Source organism: Dasypus novemcinctus, chromosome 7 (genome assembly GCF_030445035.2).
Source record: "Dasypus novemcinctus isolate mDasNov1 chromosome 7, mDasNov1.1.hap2, whole genome shotgun sequence".
NCBI lineage: Eukaryota > Metazoa > Chordata > Mammalia > Cingulata > Dasypodidae > Dasypus > Dasypus novemcinctus.
This window is the reverse complement of record NC_080679.1, coordinates 78,396,102-78,415,958: the sequence shown is the minus strand read 5'-3', so window position 1 is coordinate 78,415,958 and position 19,857 is coordinate 78,396,102. Positions and strand designations below refer to the sequence as shown.

Genomic DNA, 19,857 nt, shown 5'->3' with positions numbered 1-19,857 from the left:
GGTTCCATTGGTCTTTGTGTCTGTCTTTATGCCAGTACCATGCTGTTTTTATCACTATAGCTAGGTAATAGGATTTAAAGTCTGGAGATGAGGGTTTGCTTTTCCTTTGTATGATATTTCTGGCTATTCAGGATCCCTTACCCTTCCAAATTAATTTGATAATCATGTTTTCGATTTTTTTTTTAATGCTGGTGGAATTTTTATTGGGATTGTATTAAATCTGTATATCAATTTGAGTAGAATTGACATCTTATTGATGTTTAGTCTTCCAATCCATGAGCATGGAATGTTCTTCCAGGTATTTAGGCCTTTTTAAATTTCTTTTAACATTGAGTTGCATTGAATACAAGTGCTTTACATCGTTGGTTAACTTTATTCCTGACTATTGGAGTTTTATCTGTCATATTTTATTTTCACCACTCTTTTGACACTTTGTTACTTTTATTGATATAATCTTCATTTCTAGACTCTCTTTCAGGCATCTCTCTCCTGTCTTTTCTTTTCAGGCTCTAGCATACCCTTTAGTATTTCCTGAAACTCTGGTCTCTTGCTTAGAAATTCTCTCAGTTTCTGTTTATCTGAATATTCTAATTTCACCCTTATTTTTGAAAGACAGTCTTGCTGGATATAAGATTCTTGTCTGAGAGACAGCCAAGGTAGATGGAAACCCAGGTGCTGGTTCTCCTGAGGGCTGCAGAGACCCACAGGTTCTATGGTTACGGCAGATGGCTCTGGAGTTCAGGGCCATGTCAGTTGGCCCTACTTTTGAGTTTGTGTTCCTGAGTGTGATGGAATTGGAATCAGATATGCCCTTTCTACACATACCTCTTATATTACTTTTACCGGACCTGTGGTTGGTGTTTGGGTTGGTGTATACTCTGGAGACCTGAATCTCTGGACTGTCCATATGATGGCCAGGCCTTGGGCCTCAGTAGACTTGTGACTTCTACCCTCTGGTTTGTTGGACTCACCCTGGCCAGCTGACAGGGAGGTGAAGAGGGTCAACGACCACACCAGGGAACCAGGAGTGCCTACAGCTACAAGCAGGAGAATTGCATCCATCATCCATGTGGAATCTAAGCCCCCTCTTGATGTAGAGGGGACTGGACATAGCCATCCTGGGGTCCACAGGATAGAGGAATAGAGTTGGATTAGAGTGGACTTACTGGTGTTTTGCTGGGGAACTATTGTGATTAGTAAGGGAAGAAATAGTAGTAGTGATGTGGAGAGGTTGGCCACGGTGGTTGCTGATGGCAGGGAGACGGAGGAGGAGATATGGTGTGGGGGCATTTTTGGGATTTGGAGTTGTCCTGGGTGGTGCTGCAGGTATGGATGCTGGATGTTGTGTGTCCTGCCGTGGCCACTAGGTGGACTGGGGGAGAATGTGGACTACAGTGTGGACCACTGTCCATGTGGTGCAGTGGTGCTCTAGAACGTATTCACCAGGTGCAGTGGATGTGCCGTGATGATGGAAGGGGTTATTGATGTGGGAGGGGTGGGGTGGGTGGGGAGGAAGGTATGTGGGGACCTCATATTTTTTGAATGTAACACTAAAAGAAAATAAACAAGAAGAAGAAGAAAAGATTCTTGGCTGGAAGTTTTTCTTTTGTAGTATCTTAAATACATCAGACCACTGTCTTCTTGCCTCTATGGTTTCTCATGAGAAATCATCACTTAATCTTATTGGGTATCCCTTATATGTTATGCGTTGCTTTTCTCTTGCTGTTCTCAGAATTTTCTCTGTGTCTTTGGCATTTGACATTCTGGTGAACATGTGTCTCAGAGTTGGTCTGTTTGAATTTTTTTTGGATGAGAGTATATTGTGCTTCTTGGACATGGATATCTATGCCCTTCCATAGAGTTGGCAAATTTTCTACCATTATTTCTTCAGTATTTCTTCTGCCCTTTTTCCCTTCTCTTCTCCTTCTGGAATACCCATGATATGTATGCTTCCATGCCTTTTGCTGTCATTTAGTTCCCTGAGACTTTGTTGAATTTTTTCCATTCTTTTCTCCATCTGTTCTTTTGTATGTTCACTTTCAGAGGTCATTTCTTCAAGGCCACCAATCCTTTCTTCTGCCTTCTCAAGTCTGCTATTATATGATTCCAATGTTGTTTTAATTTCATTTATTGCACCTTTCATTCCCATAAGATCTGCTATTTTTCTCTGTATGCTTTCAAATTCTTCTTTGTGCTCATCTAGTGTCTTCTTAATATACTTAATCTCTTTAGCTATCTCATTGATTTTATTAAGGAGATTTGTTTGAACATTTATGATTACCTGTTTTAACTCCTTTGTATCAGCTGGAGGCTTATTTTGTTCCTTTAACTGGGCCATATCTTGCTGTTTTTTGGTGTGAATTGTAATTTTCTGTTGGTTTCTTGGCGTCTGGCTTACTAGAGTATTTATTCTGGGTGCAGTTTTTCTCTTTGTTTAGGGCTTCCTGCCCTTTGTCCCTTGCTGGTTTTGCAGTAGAAGCCAAGGTTGTAATTGGTGCTCTAAGCTTTGGAAGCTCAAGCTGCCTCATTGCGCCAGGGACCAGTGAAGCTTCTCCCAGCTTTCTCCTTTGCCAGGGGTAGGGACAGAATCACAGTTGTGTGGAATAATCCAAGTCTTGCAGACCTATACTGTAGTTGCCCAGAAAGATTGATGAAGCTTCATGCCCCTTTCTCCACTGCCTGGGGTGGGGATGGAGCTGCAGGTGTGCGCAGCAGTCTATGTTGTGTGGATCCAAGATGACTGCATTTACCCTGGTAGACTTCTGATTATTCAGTCTGTGCCAGCCAAAGGTACCTGCAGTTACCTGGATAGGCTGGTACAGGGCCTGCCAGCCTCCTCTCTGCCAGAGGTGGGGTGGAAGCCTAGACTAGGGCTGTAGGCTGTTCTGGGTCAAAAGAAACTGGTTTCTATTATCACTGTGATTTTTGGTCCTGGCTTCCCCTCAGGCCGGGGGCAGAGTCAAAATGGTGGCCACCCACCTCTTCCTGACTTGGGCAGATTCACACCCCAGGTGTTCCCAGGGTTATATCTTAGCCAGCTGAGTCTACCAATCAGTAGCTGAAATCGGCAGCCAACCATCTTCTCCTCCCCTGTTTTTGGGAAATGGAGCTTCCAATTCCAGCCACAGAATAGCTCCTGGGGCACCTCATACTACCAGAGTAGGGTAATCACCAGCCTCCATGGGTTGGATGGTAATTTCCTGGAGAGGTTGGCGCAAGTCCCTGCAGCTTCCTCCCTACTGGGTGGAACTGGGGGCTAGGCTAGAGCTGCAATCTGATCTGGATGGAAAGAAGCTGGTCCCCACTAGCATTATGATTTTCAGTCTGCCCACTTCCCCTCGTGCCAGGTGTGGAGTCAAGATGGCAGCTACTGGCCTCTTTCTGACATGGACAGGTTCCAACTTCAGCTTTTCTCAGGATTATACTTTACCCTGCTGTATGTACTTTTTAGTAGCTGAAATTGGTGCCCAACTGTCTCTTCCTCCCCCATTTTTGGAAAGTGGAGCTTTCAATTCCAGCCACAGAACAGCTCCCAAGGTGGCTTGTGCCTCCAGTGGAGCATGGGCACTGGCCTCTGTGGCATGGAGTGCTGTATTTACAAGTCTTCTCTGCAGATGGGCAGTCTTCTCCTTCCATTCCTTCAAGGATGTGGCAGGATGCTCTTCTGGCCTCCTGGACCCCCAAACAGGTGCTTCAGCTAGCTCAAATAGCTCTGGGTGTTTAGTAACTGCCTTGTAGCAGGAGCTAACTTTTGGAGCTCCTTATTCCACCGCCATCTTGCTGTTTGTCTCTCCACTTTTTTTTTTTAACCATCGATGGAAGATTATTAATATATTGTACTATACAGTACTGTCCCTGGCTTGCTTTGGTTGTATTTTTGCCCAAATAGCACCCTGATATTAACATCTTGTGACATTAACATAATTTGTTCTATTTCAAAGAAAAACAGTCTTATATATGCTATATTACTCTTACTCATTTTTCACATGAGGGTTTGCCATCCTATACAGTCCCATGTTTCATTTTTTAGCTTTCCTACTAATAATATACAACTTTAGACTTTCCCTTTAAACCACTCTTATATGAATATATTAGTACTACTAGTTGCTGTCACTATCATGTGCTTTTATCATTTCTATTCTATTTCCAAAGATTTACAAACAACTTTTTTTTTTTACCAATTCTGCACAGATTAAACTTTAGCTTTCCATTCTCTAACCTCATTCTACTTTCTGGTGACCTGTATTTTAGTTATTAACTCCAAGAGTTTGCTCAATATATTTAGTTCATAATAGTGAAATCATACAATATTTGATCATCCATGTTGTCATATGCTTCACCACTTCATTTCTTTCCTACAGCTGAATAATTATCTATGATATGTATATACCACAATTTGTTTATCCATTCATTGGTTGATGGTCACCTGGGTTATTTCCATCTTTTGGTAATTGTGAATAACGCTTCTGTGAACATCAGTGTGCAAATGTCTGTTCATGTCACTGCTCTCAGTTCTTCTGTGTATATACTTAGTAGTGGTATTGCCAAGATACATGGCAAATGGATATTTAACTTCCTTAAGAACTGCCATTCAGTCTTACACAGTGGCTGTATCATTTTTCTTTCCCACCATCAGCGAATAAGTGTTCTTACCTCTACATACTCTCCAACACTTGTAGTTCTCTGTCTTTTTAATAGCGGCCATTCTGATAGGTGTGAAGTGAGGTCTCATTATAGCTTTGATTTGCATTTCCTCAATCACTAGTGATGTTGCATATTTTTTCATGTTTTTTTTTGCCATTTTTATTTATTCTATTGACAAATGTCTATTCAAGTCTTTTGCCCATTTTTTAATCAGGTCTTTTATCTTTTTATTGTTAAATTGTAGGATCTCTTTATATACCATGAATATTGAAACCTTATTAGGTATGTGATTCCAAATATTTTCTCCCATTGAGTTGCTGCCTTTTCATACTCTTGACGGAGTCCTTTGAGGTGCAAAAGTGTTTAATTTTGAGGAGGCCCCATTTATGTTTTATTTTTTTCTTTTGTTGCTTGTTTTTTGGGTGTTAGATTTAAGAGACCCCCACCTATCACAAGGTCTTAAAGATATTTCCCTACATTATATTCTAGGAGTTTTATGGTACTGGCTTTTATATTTAGGTCTTTGATCCATTTTGAGTGGATTCTTGTATACGGAGTGAGATAGGGGTCTTTTTCATTCTTTTGGTTATAGATATCCAGTTCTCCCAGCACCATTTGTTGAAGAGACTGTTTTGTTCTAGTAAAGTGGACTTGGTAGGCTTGTCAAAAAACAATTGGCCATAGAGGTGAGGGTTTATTTCTCGACTCCCAATTCTATTCCACTGATTGATGTGTCTATCTTTATGCCAGTACCATGCTGTTTTGACCTCTGTAGCATCTTTCAAGGTCAGGCAGTGAAATTCCTCCCATGCTACTCTTCTTTTTTGGAATGCTTTTGGCTATTTGGGTGCACTTTCCCTTCCAAATGAATTTGGTAGTTGCCTTTTCTATTTCTGTAAAGTAGGCTGTTAGAATTTTCATTGGGATTGCATGGATTCTTTAAATCAGTTTGGGTAGGATTGACATCTTCATGGTATTTAGTCTTCCATTCCATGAACACGGAATGTCTTTCCATTTGTTTAGGTGTTCTTTGATTTTTTTCTAGCAGTGTTTTGTTGTTTTCTGAATGCAAGTCCTTTACATCTGTATTAAATTAATTCCTAGGTATTTGAATCTTTTTGTTGCTCTCGTAAATGGAAGTTTTGTTCCTGATTTCCTCCTCAGATTGTTCAGTGCTAGTGTATAGAAACATTACTGATACTTATCTTTTGACCTTGTATCCTGCCACTTTACTGAGCTCATTTATTAGGTCGACTAGCTTTTTCATAGATATTTTGGAATATGCTAAATATAGGATCATTTCTTCTGCAAAAAGTGAGAGTTCTATTTCCTCTTTTCCAATTTGACTGCCTTTTATTTATTTATTTTTTCTTGCAAATTCTGTAGCTAGAACTTCTAGCACAATGTTGAATAACAGTGGTGACAGTGGGCATCTTTGTCTTGTTCCTGATAATAGAGGGAAAACTTTCAACCTTTCCCCATTGAGTACAATGTTGGTTGTGGGTTTTCCACATATGCCCTTTATTAGGTTGAGGAACTTTCCTTCTATTCCTGTCTTTCGAAGTGTTTTTATCAAGAAAGGATGCTGGCTTTTGTCGTATGCCATTTCTGCATTGATTGGGATGATCATGTGTTCTTTTTCCTTCAGTTTGTTAATGTATTATGTTAATTTATTTTCTTGTATTGAAGCAATCTTGCATACCAGGAATAAATCCCACTTGGTTATGGTGTATAATTCTTTTAATATGCTGTCAAATGTTGGGTACTTTTCTCTCCTCTTCAGTTTTTTGGAAGAGTTTAAATGGAATTGGTGTTAATTCTTCTTGAAATGCTTGGTAGAATTCATCTGTGAAGTCTTCTGGTCTTGGACTTTTCTTTGTTGGGAGATTTTTGATGATTGTTTCAATCTCTTTAAATGTGATTTGTTTGTTGAGACTTGTATTTCTTGTATATTCGATGTAGGTTGTTGTTTCTAGGAATTTGTTCATTTCATCTAATTTATCTAATTTGTTGGTATACAGTTTCTCATATTCTCTAATATCCTTTTTATTTCTGTGGGGTCAGTTGTAACTTTCCCCTTTTGATTTCTGATTTTATTTATTTATGTATTCTTTTTTTATTGTTAGTTTAACTAAGGGATGTCAATTTTATTGGTCTTCTTCAAGAACCAAATTTTGGTTTTGTTGATTTTTCTCTATTTTTTTATACTCAATTTCATTTATTTTTGCTCTAATCTTTCTTTCTTTCTTTCTGCTTGCTTCGGGATTAGATAGCTATTCTTTTTCTAGTTCTTCCAGGTGTTCATTTATGTCTTTTTTAAATTTTTATTTTTTTAGGTCTTTTTCTTTTTTAATATAGGCATTTACGACTATCAATTTCCCTCTCACCACTCTCTTAGCTTTATCCCATAGTTCTGATAAGTCGTGTTATCATATCATTTGTCTCAAGATACTTACTAGATACTAGTTTTTCTTACATTTCTTCTTCTTTTTTTTTTTTTAAAAGATTTTATTTTATTTTTTTAAATTTATTTAATTCCCCTCCCCTCCCCCGGTTGTCTGTCTTCTGTGTCTTTTTGCTGCGTCTTGTTTCTTTGTCCGCTTCTGTTGTCGTCAGCGGCACAGGAAGTGTGGGCGGCGCCATTCCTCAGCAGGCTGCTCCCTCCTTCACGCTGGGCGGCTCTCCTTATGGGAGCACTCCTTGCGTGTGGGGCTCCCCTACGCGGGGAACACCCCTGTGTGGCAGGGCACTCCTTGCGCGCATCAGCACTGCACATGGGCCAGCTCCACACGGGTCAAGGAGGCCTGGGGCTTGAACCGCGGACCTCCCATATGGTAGACGGACGCCCTAACCACTGGGCCAAAGTCCGTTTCCCATATTTCTTCTTTGACTCACTGATTGTTTAGGAATATGTTATTTAGCCTCCACACATTTGCAAATTTCCCCCTTTCCTCTCTATTATTGATTTCCAGCTTCATCCCTTTATGATATGAGAAGAAACTTTGTATAATTTCCGTTTTTTTAATATTTATTGAGACCTGCTTTTGACCCAACATGTGGTTTTCCTGGAGAAAGATCCATGAGCACTTGAGTAAAATGTCTAACCTACTGATTTGGGTTGTAGTGTTCTATATATGTCTGTTAGGTCTTGCTTGTTTTTCATATTTAAGTTCTCTCTGACCTTGTTGATGTTCTGTCTAGTTGTTCTATATATTTATGTGAGTGCCATTTTGAAATCTCCAACTATTATTTTAGAAACATTTATTTCTCCTTTCAGTTTTGCCAGAGTTTGCCTCATATATTTTGTAGCACCCTGGTGCTGGTGAAGTGCATAGATATTTATGACTGTTATTCCTTGCTGGTTGACTGTCCTCTCCCCCCCCACCCCCCTGCCCCCCGCCAGTTGTCTGTTTGCTGTGTGTTCTTCTTTGTCTGCTTCTGTTGTTGTGCATGGCACGGGAATCTGTGTTTCTTTTTGTTGCATCATCTTGCTGCGTCAGCTCTCTGTGTTTGCTGTGCCATTCCCGGGCAGGCTGAGCTTTCTTTCGCGCTGGGTGGCTCTCCGTACGGGTGCACTCCTTGCGTGTGGGGTTCCTCTATGTGGGGACACCCCTGTGTGGCACGGAATGCCTTGCACTCATCAGCACTGTGCGTGGGCCAGCTCCACATGGGTCAAGGAGGCCCGGGGTTTGAACCGCGGACCTCCCGTATGGTAGACGGATGCCCTAACCACTGGGCCAAGTCCGCTTCCCTGATTGTCCTCTTACTAATATGTAATGGCCTTCTCTATCTCAGCATTTTTTTTTTTTGCATTTAAAGTCTGTTTATTTCCGATATTATTATAGTTATCCCTGCTCTTTTTTAGTTCCTATTCGCGTGAAATATCTTTTTCCAACCTTTCACTTTTAGCTGGTTTGTATCCCTTGGGTGTAAGGTGTCTATCTTGTAGACAGCATATGGATAGTTCATTTTTATTCATTCTGCCAGGCTATGCCTTTCGATTGGGCAGTTTAATCTACTAACTTTCAGTTTTATTAAATATATTATTTACTCTTATCATTTTATTTTGGCTTTCATATGTCCTATCTTATTTTTGTCTGTCCTTTTGTATTTTTAGTTATCCTTCCTGATAGTCTTTACTTTTACACTTTTACATTTTCTTTTTTTTTAAAAATTATTTATTTATTATTATTATTTTTTAATTACATTAAAAAAAAATGAGGTCCCATTCAACCCCACCGCCCCCACCCCCCACTCCCCCCACAGCAACACTCTCTCCCATCATCATTACACATCCATTGCACCTGGTAAGTTCATCTCTGAGCATCACTGCACCCCATAGTCAATGGTCCACATCATAGCCCAGACTCTCTCACGTTCCATCCAGTGGGCCCTGGGGGGATCTACAGTGTCCCGTAATTGTCCGTGAAGCACTATCCAGGACAACTCCATGTCCCGAAAACACCTCCACATCTCATCTCTTCCTCCCATTCCCCAAACCCAGCAGCCCCCATGGCTACCGTTCCCACACCCATTCCACATTTTCTCTGTGGACATTGGATTGGTTGTGTCCATTGCACACCTATGTCAAGTGAGGGCTTACATTTTCTTTAAGCTACTCTCTCCTGTATTGTCTTTTTGGACTGCTTCCTGCTGAGCTGTATTCTTACTTATGAGCTCTTAGTTTCTGTTTATTTGTGAATATTTTAAACTCACCTTCATATTTGAAAGACAGTTTTTACAGATAAAGAATTCTCAACTGCAATTTTTCTCTTTCCATATCTTAATTATATCATACCACTATCTTCTCACCTCCATGGTTTCTGATGAAAAATCCACATTAAGTCTTACTGGGTGTCCCTTGTATGTGATCATTTGCTTCTCCCTTGCTACTTCAGAATTTTCTCTTTATGTTTGACATTTAGCATTCTGAGTATGAGTCTTGGAGTGGGTCTATTCAGGTTTATTCTGATTGAAGTATGCTGTGCATCTAGGCCAGGTAAATTCATAACTTTCATGAGATTTGGGAATTTTCAGCCATTATTTCCTCAGACACTCTTTTTGCCCCTTTTTCCTTCTCTTCTCCCCTGGAACTGCCATGACATGTATGTTTCTGCTGTAGTGCTATCACTTGACCACTCAGCCCCTACTCAATTTTTCCCTGTTCCCTTCTCTCTCTCTTCAGTTTCAGCTCTTCTTTCTTTTATATCACTCATTCTTTTTTCTCTGATTTCAGACCTGCTGTTGTATGCCTCTCATGTGTTTAAAAATTTTTTTAAAGGAGGTACTGGGGATTGAACACAGGACCTCATGCATGGAAAGCAGGCATTCAACTACATAGTTATATCTGCTCCCCAATGATAGTTGTTTTTTTCATTTGTTTTTAGGAGGTACTGGGTATCGAACCCGGGACCACATACATGGAAAGCAGGCGTTCAACCACTTGAGCTACATCTGCTCCCCTGGTGTGTTTTTAATTTCACCTATTGTCTCTTTAATTCCCTAAGTACTTATTTTTCTATTCAAGTTTTTGTATTCTTTTTGCTGGCCCAGTATCTTCTTGATGCCCTTTATGTCTTTAATCATTTGTCCTTTAATTTCTTGATTTGATTTAGCAGATTTGTATGAATGCCACTGATTAGTTGTCTCAAATCCTGTGTCTCATCTGGGGTTTTGATTTATTCCTTTGCCTGAGCCATATCTTCCTTTTTCTAAGTACGGCTTGTAATTTTTTGCTGATCTCTAGGCATTTGATTATGATGGTGAGTTTACTCTGATGCTCAGTTTCTCTCTTGAATAGAGATTTAGTGCTGGGTGGCTGTATATTCCTGCTGTTCTTTGTTCTTGCTTCAACATGTTCTAGGCCTTAAGGATTGTCCCTGTTTAGTTGCTGAAATCAGGGCCACAGATACAGTATGTGGTTGCAGACTTGTTCCTAAGGGCCTCGGGGAGGGATGCTTTCCTGTCACATCTCTTTTTCTAGTCCTTTTCTGTTCTGGATGGTATCCATTCTCCTTCTGGTATCCTAAATCCTAGAACAGTTCTCTGGAAGTTTCTGCCTGTCCTCTAGCTATTTTTTCTAGGAGAGAAATAAGTCCTGCGTCTCTCTAATCCTCTGTCTTCCTGGAAGTCCTGTTTTTTTTTTAGGGGGTGAAATGAGTTAAAAGTATTAACATAAGACTTTATAAAATATTTCACTGACAATGAAATGTCACATACATTGTCTAATTACAATTTTGAAATGTTTGTTCGTTGTGGCATGATTTTATAAACATGACTTTTTTTTTTGTCTGATTTAATTTTTAATTTACTAGGCAAGTCTTGCTGAAATCCATAGCAATATGTGGGTACGAAATGGTTTGCAAATCAAAGGACAAGCCATGACCTATGTTCAGTCTCATTTCTGTAATTCCATGATTGATCCTGACATTTACCTATTACAGGTAAGCCAGCTTGATAATTCACGTGTTATACTGTCAAAGTAAAATTGAATATTGAGAAATAGAACATTTTTTCCTTTTCAAGGTCTGTGCTTCTAGACTTGACCCAGATTATTTTATTTCGTCTATATTTGAAAGGTAAGCATCATTTTATTATGGTAGGTGTTTTGAGGTGTTTGGAATTTAATTTTGTTTTAACTTTAAAAAATCTGTCTTAAATATTTCTTCTTATAGGTTTAAAGTAGTAGATTTGTTGACGATGGCATCACAACATCAAAATACAGTACTTGATGCAGAGCATGAACGATCAATGTTAGAAGGGGCTCTTACATTTCTTGTGATTCTTTTGAGTCTTCGTTTACATTTAGGTAAAAACCACTAATACTAATTATTGGGTATTAACTATTTTATCCATGCTCTTTCCCTCTGCACCCCCTTGTTTTTATTAACTTGCTTATATGGTTAAAAAAGGAAAATATGAATACATTGTTTCAAACTTTTTATATGTTGTACAATTGATAACACTTTTAGAATAGCCTTTAAAAGAACCTTTACTGAAAGAGAACTGCAAACAGTAGGGTGGTTTAACTACACTTATATTTGGGGCATTGCATTCTTTATGCTTTAATTTTTGAAGCATGTCATGTTTGGTAAAACAGCTTAATAAAATATGGGGTAAGTTGTTTCTTTATAATTTGTATTTATTCAGATTTATTAGTTCTATTTTAAATTATTTTAGGAATGTCTGATGATGAGATTCTCCGGGCGGAGATGGTAGCCCAGCTGTGTATGAATGACAGAACACATAGTTCGTTGCTGGACCTCATATCCTTTTAAAAGTTTAATTTGGTTAGTTGTAGGATCTGAATAACTAATTTTATTTTATTTTATTTATTTTATTTTTTTAAAGATTTATTTTTTATTTATTTCTCTCCCCTTCTCCCCCTACCCCGAGTTGTCTGCTTTCTGTGTCCATTCACTGTGTGTTCTTCTGTGTCTGCTTGCATTCTTGTCAGCGGCACCAGGAATCTGTATTACTTTTCGTTGCATCATCTTGCTGTGTCAGCTCTCCACGTGTGCGGCACCACTCCTGGGCAGACTGCGCTTTTTTTGTACTGGGCAGCCCTCCTTACTAGACTCATTCCTTGTGCGTGGGGCTCCGCTACGCAGGGGGGCACCCCTGCGGGGCACGGCACTCCTTGCACACATCAGCACTGCGTGTGGGCCAGCTCACCACATGGGTCAGGAGGCCCTGGGTTTGAACCCTGGACCTCCCATGTGGTAGGAGGTTGCTCTATCAGTTGAGCCAAATCCACTTCCCTAAATAACTAATTTTAAAAGATTAAACGTGAATTTTTAGATTAAATTTTTTCCCCCAGAAATTAAAAAATCACATAGAAAAAGAATAATTTCTGCTGTTTGCTCAAGTCTGTGTTCAGGGCTGGTAAGAAGTATTTTTGCTTCCACTTGTCACCTCTCCAAGGAGTTCTGTTTAGATAAAAGAATTGATGGATCTGGGTACCTTGGGATCTGACCTTTAGGAGAGCAACAGTGAAAGAAAGCTGGACATTCTGTAACAGAAAAACATCCAGGTCTACCGTGTACCCGTGTTGGAATACATGTTTAACAGTTAAAGATATACCTTATAATTCTTATATCCAGGGTTTTGAAGATTCTCATGAATTTTTGTAGATTTCAGTCTTAAGCCAAGAGACCTTAAAGGGCAGAGACTATTGTCTTTAAATTCTGAAAGCTTACTGTGCTTTGCATAGATAGGGCTAAGCTATACCGGGGACACAGTATTATTTTTTCAATGATTGTTAATAAAATTTTAGAAAAAGACTGTCATGATATTTTATGATAAAAATGTTTGACTAAGTTTAATATGCATATATCAGTATGTTTGGAAGAATTGGCTGAAGTTTTGCTTTTGATAAATAACTTTTATTGGAATACCTTGATGATTTTCATAGGGAGCATCACAGAATGTTGTTTGATGTTCTGGTTCAAACATTAAAAATCAATTATTAGGTACTGGTACAGAGCAAAAGCGTTTTCTCTTCGAATTCAAAGAGAATTATGTACTAATGTGAAACAAATGGGAAAACTGCTTTACTTCTTTGCTTAAATTTGCTTAGTAGCCTTTTCTGTTTGCTTTGAGGATGACATTTTGTGTCTTCAGGAAAAATAATCTTTGCTCATAAAAATCTTAACTAATTTTTAGCATATAAAATTTGCTAAGAACAGGATGATTTTCTAAGAAGAGAGTGGCTTTATTTGCAAAATAATGAAAATGGATATAATTAAAATTTTTTTTTCTTATTTTCTGATTAATTAGTTTTTGGGAAAAATAACCCTGGGAACTATTTCAGCGTAAAACTTTTTACTAGGTTTCTAGATTAAAAATATTTAAAAAAAACCTTAACAATGAATAAAATGTTGTATCATGTAGCCCTCTGGTGGCCAACTTTATATATTACAGCCAATTACTATTGCCCTAGTTTTGCAAAAGCAATTAAAAACCAGAGTACTTTGGTTAGGTTATGAATCTGACTTTTTAATCATTAATATATTTTTCTTGACATATGCATTATATTCCAGAAAATCCCAATCCCAAAAGTGGCATTATTCCAGGCAGCTATAGCTTTGAATCAGTTTTATCAGCTGTAGCTGATTTTAAAGCTCCTGTTTTTGAACCTGGAGGTTCTATGCAGCAAGGCATGTATACTCCCAAAGGTATGCTTATATAGATAAATATTCTTTTAAGTATCAGTTTTCTGAAGGTGAATTCTTGTGTGTGCCAGAAGAAAATATTTTGCTTTTTATTTATTCAGTTTTGTTTTTCTTTTCTCAACTTTCTTATAAACGTATGTCTTTTAAACAGTAATAATTGCTTCCATTTATTTACAGATCTATGGTTTTATGACACAATAAGCTTCTTAACTGGCTCTAAATTATAAAAGGAACTTTCTATATGAAACATAGTTCCTTTATATAAGTGAATGAACCATAAATGAACCAGAAGTTATAAAACAAAATACTAAGTTTAAAAATATTTGACAACATCTGCTCTCTAAATTTGATTTCATACAGTTCTCATTAAGTTTTTTATTTTGAAAAGTTCAAATTAAAATCTGTATAGAATGATGATAGCACTTACCTGTGTAAATACATTGAAATCTTTTTCTTAAGTAGTTGGTTTAATGAGTTTTTCCTCTGGGATTCATAAATGACATGCTTGATAAAAGCCAGATGTAGGTGAGGTCTTGTTTCACAGAGTCCTTCACTTTTAAATTTTCACTTCTGAGTTACAATTTTGAAAGAAGTATTAGTTACATGTTTCTTCATTCTTTCAACACTCACTGTCAAAATGCAACACTGATGCCCATTTTGAAGCTGTAAATGGCATGTGTGTTTGGCAAGACACAAGCCTTATCATGTGGGATTTTTCAGGGAGTTCACAAAGGTAGCAAGAAAAATCCAGAGTTGGTTGGAATGTATTTCATTAAAGGAAAAGCACAGTATTTATTTATTGTAGAGAATACTATATCTAAAATTTAGGTAAACTTGGAAGTGGAGTGGAGTTCTGGTGTAGTGCAGTGTTTATTGAAGTGTGATGTGAGGATTACCTTTGTCAGACTTAATTGCGATCTTTATTGAAAACGTAAGTTTTCTAAGTCCTTGTCCTACCCCAGTCTACCCTTATCAGCATCCCTGGGGATGAAATCTGGGAATCTGCCTTTTAAACAAGCTCTGTAGAGATAGTTATATACAATAAAATTTTAGACACTGATTAGTTTCAAGAACTTGGGTATCATATTCAAATACAATACTCAATTGTATTACGTAGTTGTGATGTTGAAAAGTCAGTTTTTTATCTTTGGATTTGGCTTCATATCTGTAAAATAGAGTTGAATATATGAGTGGTTTTTAATATGCTTGAACTAAGCCTTTATTTTAGGGGGACAAAGCCCTAAGTGAATCTTTTATACAAAACTCATAAAAGGAGATCTGCTCTTGTTAAAGTGAGTAGTGAACCTGGCATCTAGTCTCTCTTGCCATCCCTTTCCCCTACAATGACCCCTTTTATACCTCTGTGGAAATCCAGGTTCATGGAACACTGTTTGAAGGCCACTGGACTAATAATCAGTAAAGTTTTCTTCCATTGCTCAAAATCTATAATTCTCATAAAAGCACTGTCATTTTAATTATGCAAATTAATAGACTATAATGTACAGGAGAATAATGATAATAGAGGTAGTAATAGAGATAATTGAGAGAGGTCTTTGTGAAGGCTTGACATAAGATCATAAGTTTTACCTATAATACTCTGTTACATTAAAATAGGGACGATTGGTAACAGTTTCTTATGCTAGAAAGTTGATACTATAGTGGATGTAGGGAGAAGCTTAAACTTCTTAGTAAGTTTACAAATATTAAGAATTCAACTAGAAAGAATGAAAGGGAGAAAAACTTCAACTAGGAAAGAGACACTCTTAAGGGAATGTTTTCTAAAGTTATTATTCTTAGGCTACCCTTTTATATTTTTATCACATCTATATACTACTACTACTTATATATTTTGTACTTTCTTAAATGTACTCTATTTTTCTTTTTTTAACTTCTCTTCATCCTAAGCATTGATTATTCATGAGGTCATGGGTTTTATTTGAATTTTTCAATTTTCTAATACACATTAAAATAAATATATAATTATTTAAGTAAAAAGTTTTATAAACTTAATACTTAAAATGTGTACCAACAATTGTACACATATTACACATGGGATAGTGGTTGCTAATTATGGAGAAGGTAGGAAGCCAATTGTCAATTTCAGTAAAGAAGTAGAAAAGCTTTTATAAACAAAACATATTTATAAAGTGAGATGCTTTGAAATAAAATAGCACGATATGAGCTCACAGATTTTTCAGTCTACTTTTAATATCTTTACCTTCAAATTCTTTAAAAGGTATTAATTCATTGTGTTTCTTACTTTCTAGTTGGCACCTTAGGAAATAAAAACCTTGAACTAAACTTTTATGGTTAGGCATCATTATGTTACAAATTTTTTTTGCTCAGTATTTCTCACTGAACATAAGGATGAAATTATTTTTGACTTAGAAAAGTAGTCATGACATCAAGCTTACTAAGGCAAATAAATAATCAAATTAAACTATCCCATCTTTAAAATTTGAAAGGTAGTAAGTCCTTCTAGATTGATTTTATTCAAGAGGTCAACGTTCTATTTCTGCTTTCTTTTGAATAATAGCTGAAGTCTGGGATCAGGAGTTTGACCCCGTCATGGTCATTCTTCGAACAGTTTACCGTAGAGATGTGCAGTCTGCAATGGACAGATATACAGCATTGTAAGTCCATCATAATGATTAATATAATAATGGAATATTTTGTATTTATAGTACTCATGATATCCTCAACCTTTAGGGCAGAAAATAATAATTTAAGGTTAAAAATAATCTGACTGATATTTTTGTTCCCAAGATCTTGATCCAAAATTTGATGTTGATCTGATAAAAATAAATTCTATAAAGCATAATCACTAGATTAAAAAAAAAACACATTTATTTAGTTACTGTTTGCCAAATGGATTTAAAAACTTTGTTTAGTGTTGTTCTACTTTTTAACCAGTAGAGGAGGCACAAGTTAAGGTAACAATACTGTCTGACAGAGATGCTGCTGGGTGTCTGCCAAAGTGTGATAATATTGGTGTGCTCTTGGTAACCGGGTAACAAAGCAAAACATATATTATTTGTAATATTTAACACAATGGTTTAAAATGTTGATTATTGCAGAAAATAAGGGTTTTAAAGAATATCTTTTTAATGAAGATTTCAATTTTGTATTTTATTCTAGTTGTAGACAGTGGTTTCTTTTTGATATATTATTTTTCCCTCCTTTTAAACCTTATTAATAATATTATACTGATGAACATCATGTCTGTTTTTGTGCTTTTCTAAAGCTCAAGTTAAACATTTTAAAAAACAAGTTTAAAATGATGCAGATGTCTTTGATATATTAAATTTGGTCTTGAGAAAATATTTGCCCAGAAAATTATCAAAGTGAAATTATAGATATTAGTGTAATTGAAAATTCTCTTTTGTAAAGAGTTTGTAGTAATAGGTATATTAATATGTTGCATTTAAGAGCCTTCACAGGTAAATGTCTGAAAAAGTTTGTAGTGTATAATTTTCATATACTCCATTTTACTCTTTCCCCTCCTCTTCACTTCCCACCCCCCATGAAAAGCCCAGCTCATCCATCATCATCTATTCTGCCTTTTTCTTTAGAATCCTTGGGGAGATAGTCTGAGGTTCCCCTTAGTGTCAGCTTTCTTAGTGACCTCTTTTTCTATGCTTTTCATGTGGTTTTGTAGCTATTTGTTTGCGTGTAGGGTTTTACTAGACTCTAGTAAAAGAGTCTAGTATTTTTTTCTCTATGTCTTATTTACATCTTCAGTACTTTGCTCAAAGCTGGCACATAGTAGGCATTACAAATATATTTCTTGAATGAATAAGTGAGCACTTATTGTTTAAAAATTGAAAAATGAGAAGATGGTAGGAGGGATCATTTGCATGGAAAACCTAGTGTGGACTTCATAAACACTGATGTTCTAAGTGACTTTGCCTTTTTTTCCTAAGGAGGGGGGTGAAGTTAGAAATTTTGAATATACAAGAATTAAATATGTAGTGACTTTTATTATATTTTCTTTTACTTTGGAATTAATGGAAATTAGGACTGTAATTGGGCTGAAACAGTTTTGAGGGAGTCATTAAATATTTAATGTAAACAATTTTAAAGGGGAATTTTTATTTAACAATGCACATATATTAAGTACTTGCTATATGTCAGAAACTTTGTAAGGAAAACAGTATTGAATCTTTTATTTTTCACTTAGTGTACTTTTAATTTACCTCTGAATGGTTTATTCCCTTTATTTAGACCAGTGGATCTCAGTCGGAGTTCATTTTTGCCCCCCAGGGGCAAAAATTTTGGCTTTGCCTAAAGACTGGTGGGAGGATTACTATTGACATCTTGTAGAGGTCAGGTCAGCTGCTAAATACCCTACAATCACAGAGCAGTCCCCCACAGAAAAGAATAACTTGGCCCTAAATGTCATTAATGTCAAGTTTGAGAAACCTGGCTGATATATATCCTGACATACAAGTAACCTTTTTCTGATTTCTAATCTATTTTGTATTACTAGTTATTTGGATCTGTATCATATTTTGATCTATAACTACTTCAAATAGACGACCATACCCCCAAAGCAGTTTTTATCTTTTCTTTTGCTCTTTATTTTTCCTAATTTTCTCATTTCTTCCATATGGCTTTTTGAGTTCCTGTACAATGTCTTTATAATTTCTTGGAAGTATTTCTTAAGAACTGTGTTGTTTCTAGGAGTTGGAAAATCTTTTTAAAAAGGAATGTGTATTCAAATTAAGTTGCAGTGACAAATGAATAAAATATACTCTTGAAGTTCAAAAACCTTTGGTGGTAGACTTGGCCCAGTGGTTAGGGCGTCTGTCTACCACATGGGAGGTCCACGGTTCAAACCCCGGGCCTCCTTGACCCGTGTGCAGTTGGCCCATGTGCAGTGCTGATGCGCGCAAGGAGTGCCGTGCCACACAGGGGTGTCCCCCACTTAGGGGAGCCCCACATGCAAGGAGTGCGCCCCGTAAGGAGAGCCGCCCAGTGCGAAACAAAGTTCAGCCTGCCCAGGAATGGTGCCGCACACACGGAGAGCTGACACAACAAGATGATGCAACAACAACAACAACAAAAGAAACACGGGTTCCCGTGCCGCTGACAACAACAGAAGCGGACAAAGAAGACACAGCAAACAGACACAGAGAACAGACAACCAGGGGTGGGGGGGAGAATAAATAAATAAATAAGCCTTTTAAAAAACCACCTTTTTGTTACTTTGTATAAGTTAATCTTTGAAATTTTATGTGTAAACTCTTACATTCATCCAATATTTTATGTACTTAAATATTTTACCTATATACACGTGAGGATATATGTTTGTTTCTATGTAAAATTTAGTTAAAAAAAAAAAGATTATTTATTTCTCTACCCTTCCCTCCCCTCCGCCCCAGTTGTCTGCTCTCTTTGTCTGTTTGCTGTGTCTGTTCTTCCGTGTCCACTTCCATTGTTGTATTGTTGTCAGCAGCACTAGGAATCTGTTTATTCTTGTTGCATCATCTTGCTGCATCACCTTTCCGTGTGTGCGGCTGCCACTCCTGGGCAGGCTGCACTTTCTTTTGCGCTGGGCAGCTCTCCTTACAGGGCCCACTCCTTGCGTGTGGGGCTCCCCTACGCGGGGGACACCCCTGCGTGGCAGGGCACTCCTTGCACGCATCAGCACTGTGAATGGGCCAGCTCCATATGGGTCAAGGAGGCCCAGGGTTTGAACCGCAGACCTCCCATGTGCTAGGCGGGCGCCCTATCCATTGGGCTAAGTCCGCTTCCCTAAAACTTAGTTTTTTAGAAATTTATTTTGTTTGCAAAAGATATCATCTGCTTCCTTTATGTGATGTCTTTTATTTATTATATATTCGACTTACATTTGACTATTTCAGTTTGTATTAGAACACTATTGGGAAGATAACCCTAAACTGCAGGACTTCACTGGCCATTGGTCATTTTCATTTTTTTTTTCAGTTTTAAGAGGTAGAATTGACTTAATTTATTTTACTGAGTAGAATCCCTTTTTTATATGTAAGAAGGCAATCAAAAGGACTTTCGAAGCCTA

General features: G+C 37.4%; 1 protein-coding gene across 6 annotated transcripts in view; it reads left to right on the top strand.

Annotated features, from left to right (window-relative positions):
• The window catches only part of UBR3 (ubiquitin protein ligase E3 component n-recognin 3), a 280,063-nt gene that overhangs the window by 114,401 nt on the left and 145,805 nt on the right, over positions 1-19,857 (top strand). For all 6 annotated transcript variants that reach the window (XM_058300669.2, XM_058300664.2, XM_058300668.2 and 3 more), the window contains exons 14-19: positions 10,959-11,087; positions 11,170-11,222; positions 11,319-11,452; positions 11,824-11,911; positions 13,681-13,820; positions 16,354-16,450. In XM_058300669.2, coding sequence (XP_058156652.1) covers positions 10,959-11,087; positions 11,170-11,222; positions 11,319-11,452; positions 11,824-11,911; positions 13,681-13,820; positions 16,354-16,450 — 641 coding nt within the window. The remainder of the gene's footprint in view (positions 1-10,958; positions 11,088-11,169; positions 11,223-11,318; positions 11,453-11,823; positions 11,912-13,680; positions 13,821-16,353; positions 16,451-19,857) is intronic.